The sequence below is a fragment of the Fukomys damarensis genome, unplaced genomic scaffold, assembly GCF_012274545.1.
Source record: "Fukomys damarensis isolate Sample0158 unplaced genomic scaffold, DMR_v1.0_HiC HiC_scaffold_13, whole genome shotgun sequence".
NCBI classification, from domain to species: Eukaryota; Metazoa; Chordata; class Mammalia; order Rodentia; family Bathyergidae; genus Fukomys; species Fukomys damarensis.
The window spans coordinates 2,364,108-2,370,389 of record NW_022900925.1 but is presented as its reverse complement, the minus strand read 5'-3'; the positions used below and the strand labels follow the sequence as shown (position 1 = coordinate 2,370,389).

Genomic DNA, 6,282 nt, shown 5'->3' with positions numbered 1-6,282 from the left:
GAATGGGCGATCTCTGGGGAAACTATTGGGAAAGCCCTCAGTCCATCCAACCCTTCTTTCTGCTGCCAGGACTACTGAGGCTCAGAAAGGGCAAGTGATTTTCTCAAGGTCATTATTTGCTGGCAGAGCCGGCTCTGAAACCATCTGGCTCTATACCATGACATTTCGCTTCAGTTCACAGATTCCTCCAGGGCCTGTGTACCTTTTCAGTCTGACTCATGTCTGAGGGCATGGACACCATCTCTCCAGGGCCTTCAGAGCGGGCTGACAAGCTTCCTCTGCTGCCCCCTCATGGCCCAGGCTGGGCTCAGGGAGGTCACCTGATAGCACCACCTGACCCTCAGAGGAACAGTGAAACCACAGCCTCCATCACATGGCGAGGGGTGGGGTGCTAGTCGGGGTCCGAGTACCCCGAGTCCCCAGTGGGCAGGAGCACAAAGAAGGAAAAAGAGCCACAGCTGGGCTAGGAGACAGCAGCCTGTGAGAAAGCCACAGCAGGGGCAGAGGGTAGGGAGTGAAGAAGAGCAGGGATGTGAGATGAAGCAGGATGTGTGCTGGGCCTGGGACCATTCCCAAGACGCTCTGGGTTCCCAGTGCCTTGGGGACGTGGAGGGAACTTGTCTCCACAGTAGCTGAGGGACCCCATCACCTGTCCGGCTGCCTTGATCTGCAGTTGCAACCTGCCACCTTTCTGCCCTCCCCAGAGTGTGGAGACCCTTCCCCTCCCTGCAAGGAACCCTGTAGCCTAACTTTTGTCCCCAAACAAATCGTGGTCCCTTCTGCCTCCCTGGAAGCCCAAACCTCTCCACTCCCTAGCCCCAGAAGCAACAGCTGTCTCTCCAGCCCCGTCCTTCCTCCTGTACACCCACCCGCCCTGGCAGCAGAGGAAGAGGTCAGGAGGTCCAGCGAGAGGGGCCCCAAGCTGGAGAAGAAAGGAGTCCACCCGGGCTTTCCCGCCCTGGATTTTGTGCATTGTCAGGTCTGAGGCTCGAGTCCCTCGGAATCGCCAATCTACTTACCCTGCAGGCAGAGGCTAAGGCGTGGCGGCCGCAGGCCGGCAGCTGGGATCCCCAGACTTTGGGCGACGGGGGCTGTAGGAGGAAGTGAAGCTGGGAGCGGGGTGGCGCTGACTGCGGAGGAGCTGCCTTAGCCCTCCCTCCCTTCTCCGAGCTCAGGCTAGTGGGCTGTGGGCTCCCGGTGTTCTCCACCCTCAGCCCTCACGAAAGGCCGGCACCGAGAAGTGGGCCTTTAACTCTTCCCTGCAAAGACAGTTGGGCCATCAGATACTGACCATCTGGACCACTGGCCACACCCCGCCCTCGGGGAGACACGCCCCGCTCCGGGGTACGCCTGGCCCTCACCACGGTGCCCCCAACCCCCTTCTGCCGTGCCAAAGCCCCAGGTAGGACTGCTGACAAAGAAAGGCAGCGCTTGGGTGCTGGAGCCTTGCCTCTGTGTGAGCTGGCCCGGAGCCGGGAATTCTTGCCTCTCTACGCTGACATCCACCCTCTCCCCTTGCCCACCACCAGTGCCTGCCAGCAGCCTAGGTGGCCAAAACCCGGTTCAGGGGAGAGAAAGCCGATGTCGACCGCCCCAGGGAGAGGACAGGCTCAGCACATCAGGTGTCCCTGGCAATGCAGCCTCACCCACCCAGCAGCAGAGGGGAACTTTCCCACCTCTCCAGTGCTTTCCACTGACCCTAGAGATCCTGAGGGTCCGGAGTCCCTTAGGTACAGGCGCTTCCAGCAACAGCCAACAGGTGGCGACAGGGAGGCCAACATATACCGCTGCCATTTATCTCACTGCCCTGGTATATGCCTTGTCTTGGGACCTGGGGACACAGCCAACACTCAAGCAGCCCTAGGCCTCTTTCTCCCTCACACTCATTTCCTGATGCAGGTATCTCCAAAATCTACCTTTCTTTACGGTCCAAGTCATTATTTTCTCTCCTCTGCAAAATCACATCCACCTTCAAACTGGTCTCCCTGTCCCACTTGGTAAGTCCTCAATCTTATTTTGCTTTTTTTTTCTTTTCTTTTTTTGGATACAAGGTCTCACTATGTAGGCTGACCTTAAGCCCATGGCAATCCTCCTGCTTGGAATTATAGCTGTGCATCACCATGCACGGCTCCACCCCCAATCTTACACTCCATTCTCTGTATGGTGACTGTAAATGTTGTATTTAAAATAAAATTTGCTGGGCATGGTGCCACTTCCTGTAATCCCAGCACTTGGGAGGCTGAAGCAAGAGGATCACCACAAGTTCAAGGCCAGTCTGAAATACAGAGGGAGACCCTGTCTCAAAAAATAAATGTATAAATGTATACATATATAAATATATACAAAATTGGGCACAGTGGTGCACACTTGTGACCCCTATACAGCACTGCACTTTTTTTTTTTTTGTACCGGGAATTGAACTTGGGTCCTTGTGCTTGTGAAGCAGGCAGTATCACCACTGAGCTAAATCCCTGGGCCCCTGTACAGTACTGGAAAGGCCAAGGCAGAGAATATCAGGTTCCAGCCCACTCCAGACTACACAGTGATGTTGTAACCACCCTCTCTAGTTTTTGGATTTTTGTTTTTGGACAATGAAGACTGAACCAACAACACAGCAAGTGGAATGACCAAATGCATGTTTATTAGAAAGAACAAAGGAAATGGTCTCTGCCAGTCAGGGACAGGGTTTTTTAAGGTGAACACCATAGATGTTCACATTTATCAGCTTTTTATATAGTTTTTGTACTGGTATATATGATAGAAATGCTTTTGGGTGTGGGTACCCTTTGATGTCTGGAAACCAAGCTGCTTTATTTGTGTTTTAATTTTTTTCACAGTCTGTCCCACTTGCTTAGGGACCTGTTTTTTGTCCTTCATATTGTATTACACTCGATAGTGTGTTTAATTAAATTGGGCCCACTGGTATTTTAACTCACATAAACCCCAACTTTTAGTTGATTTTAGGTTAACTAGTTAGGACCTTGGCCCTTTCTAACCTTTCCTATCTTCTTGTTTTAATTTTATGGGCAAAAAAACTCCCAACCTGTTGTCTGATGTACCAACTTTGTGGTCTCATAACATGGCAGAATAAAGTCTCAAGCCAAAGGAGGAAGTTTTACTGGAAACAAGGGGAGGAAGAATAGCTCCTGGATTCCCAGGAGGGATCCTGATTGAGTGGCCACTGAGACTCTGTCAGGAGTATTTTATACAGCAAAATCACAATGTGGGTACAATGTGGGTCAAACTACAATCACACTATAGGAGTACAAGTATAGCCACTTAGCTAATATTGATCCAGTGAGGAAACAAGTCATACAGCAAGGGTATATGGTGCGCATCATTAACATTAGCTTATCTATAAGTTTTACCACACAAAGAACACAGGCATTCCTGGAAAGGGGTGGGAGTATAGGTCCAGATGGTGTGGTCACCCACCTATGCCTCTGATTCCTGTCAGGTTTCAGTGCACAGGCAGCAAGAGTCATGGTACAGTCTCAAGCTGCTTGCAGGCCTGCTTACTGCATCTCCATCCTGTGCACCAGCACTCTTCAGTTCCCCTCCTGCCATTGTCTTGGTGCGTCCCCTCTTCTACAATAACTCCCTTTATGGCCCGATCCCTCTTTGGATCCTATTAACTTCCATCCAACTTAGCTGTCATACCAATGAGACCCTGTCTCAAAAGGGAGGAGGCAGGAGTTAAGGCAGAAGCAGAACATCTGCCCAACCTGTGGGGCTGTAAATTCTATCCCCTGCACCAACAAACAAGCAAAACCTTAAAAAAAAAAAAAAAAAAAAAAGGCTAGAGCTAAAGCTCAGGACAAAAGGTCAGGATTAAATCCCAAGTATTGCAAAAAACAAACACAAACAGAAGGGGTCCCGATGTAGCAAAACACTCCCAGAGTTCAATAACCAGTAATGCAAGGAGAACATCTCTGGCTGTTGAAGTTTGTCTTGTTTTGTTTTGCAGTATTGGGATTAAAATTTAGGATCTGCACACTTCAGTACATCCCGAACCTTTTGTTTTATATGTATATTTTTGTTTGTTTGTTTGGTACCAGGGATTGAATTTGGGACCTTGAGCTTGCAAGTCAGGCAGTGGAACCACTGAGCTAAATTCCCGGCATGTACATTTTTATTAATAAATTTTATTTTATCCCATTTCCCTCCTCAAGTCCCCTCCCCTCACTATGTACAAAAGCTTTGTTTCCATTTTTTCCTTCCATTTTCTTTTTTTTTTTTCTTGCCCCTTACTTTCTCCCTATGCTATATTTTATTTTGAGATAGGGTCTAACTAAGTCATTAAATGCCAGACTGGGCTCAAATTTGCAATCCTCCTGCCTCAGCTTCTCAGAGTGCTGGGATTACAGTCATGTGAGACTACACTCTGATGAATAGCAGTGTTTTCAGCAGGAAAATAATGAAGCAGAGAAATAAAACTTCATGAATCCATTGCTATTGGACTCACATTTCAAAAAACTTGAATTAGCCCAGTCACCGTTCAAAGAAATTCTCCTCAGGCTGGAGGGTTAGCTCAGTGGTACCAGAGAGTACTGGCCTAGCATTTTGAAGGCCCTGGGTTTGATCTCCAGTGCACACACACACACAAAACCATGCTTAAACATGACAAAAACCAAGCCTTAGCCCCTAGTGAAACCAGAAGATAGAGAAGTCAGGCAAATAGGGCAAAGGCCCTGAATAGTTAACTTAAATTAAAGTGAGGGCCTAAGTGAATTAACATACCAGAGGCCCAAACAGGCCATCAGGGCCTAATGGAATAGAGGGATAAAAAACGGGCCCTTAACCAAATGGGAGAGAACCTGCAGGAAACAAAAGGCACAAGCAGCAGCTTGCTTTCTGGACATCAAAGGCCTACCTGCAAGGAGGAACATCCCTGCCTGATGTATATATCAGTCCCAAAAGCTGTGTTAAAGGCCACTGGACTAACATCTATAGTTTGTTTGTCTCTTCCCTTCCTGACAAGCAGGGAGCCCTTTTCTTTATTCTTTCTAATAAACGTGCATTTGTCCATTCTCCACTCCCTGTTGCTTGCTGTTCTGTCAGCATCAATCTTCCTTGTCCCAAAACAAAAACCAGACAGCTAGGGGAAGATGCTTACACTATCTTTCCCACTATGCTTCATTTCACATTTGTAGCTAATTGGAAATGTTCCTTTTATCTGAATTTATGTTAGACAGATTTTTAATAAAAAATAAGGGAGATGCCGGGAATGGCAGCTCACGTCTGTAATCCCAGCGCACAGGAGGCTGAGACAAGAGGATCGCTGTGAGTTCAAGACCAGCCTGGGCTGCACAGTGAGTTCCAGGTCAGTCTCAACTACACAGTGAGACCCCGTCTCAAAAAGCCTAAATAAATAAATAAGGGAGAGCTCACAAGAAGTGCACCAGATCTGTCCTATAGAGAAGGAAATAATTATCAAGGATGAGAGGGCTACTTCCTTTTCAGTGTGCATATTTTGTACTATTTGAAATTACTAGCTACACATGGTGGCACAGGACTATAATTCCAGCAGTTGGAAGGCTGAGAAAGGATGATCACTAAAAGTTCAAGACCAGCCTTGGTTACATAGTGAGTTCAAGGCCAGCCTCAACTATATAGTGAGATTCCATCTCAAAAATAATTAATTTTAAAAAATAGAAACAGAGGGGTCGAGGATTTAGCTCAGTGGTACAGTGGCCTGCCTTGCAAGTGCATGGACCCGAGTTCGATCCCCGTTTCCAAAAAAAAAAAAAGAAAGAAACAGAAAAGAAAAAAATAACCCACAAAACCATAGTGCTGTAATCATCTCATTCCTGTGAGACAAGGTAAAAATGATGTAATTGCATTGTATTCATGGATACATTAAAAACAATTACTGCCACTGGCCTTATTTATTAGGTAGTACTGGCAGTACAGGGCCCCCTCAAGAGAAGCATACAATTTTCCTATTCCAAGAAATAAGGTGCACATCCTGAGCAGAAAGCACGCAGGGGCTCAAACTCAGAAGCCCAAGCAGGATTATGGCTAAACCTGAGAGGAACCATTCTGTGTGAACAGAACAGAGGTCAAGATGTAAGACTTGAATAGGCTAAAGTGACTCCATGCTAATAGGCCAGACTGTGCTTCTTCATATGCTAATTGCTACCTTGGTTAACAGCCCGCCCAGGGGCAAATGGTTTGACAAAAGGTGACCCTAGAACATTTCCTGCATAAGATAAGCAATGTGTTTGCAGTCTTGTTCTGTGAATTCCCTGACTCTTTGTTTAGAAAAACCTTATAAAAAGT

The 6,282-nt window shown here is 47.4% G+C and overlaps 1 protein-coding gene across 1 annotated transcript in view; it reads right to left on the bottom strand.

The window, feature by feature from the left end:
- Positions 1–241, bottom strand: part of LOC104858560 (transient receptor potential cation channel subfamily V member 2) — a 12,587-nt gene extending 12,346 nt beyond the window's left edge. Inside the window, exon 1 of the mRNA XM_033762726.1 lies at positions 203–241. Within this exon, the coding sequence (XP_033618617.1) occupies positions 203–241 (39 nt within the window). The remainder of the gene's footprint in view (positions 1–202) is intronic.
- Between the last annotated feature and the right edge of the window lie 6,041 nt (positions 242–6,282).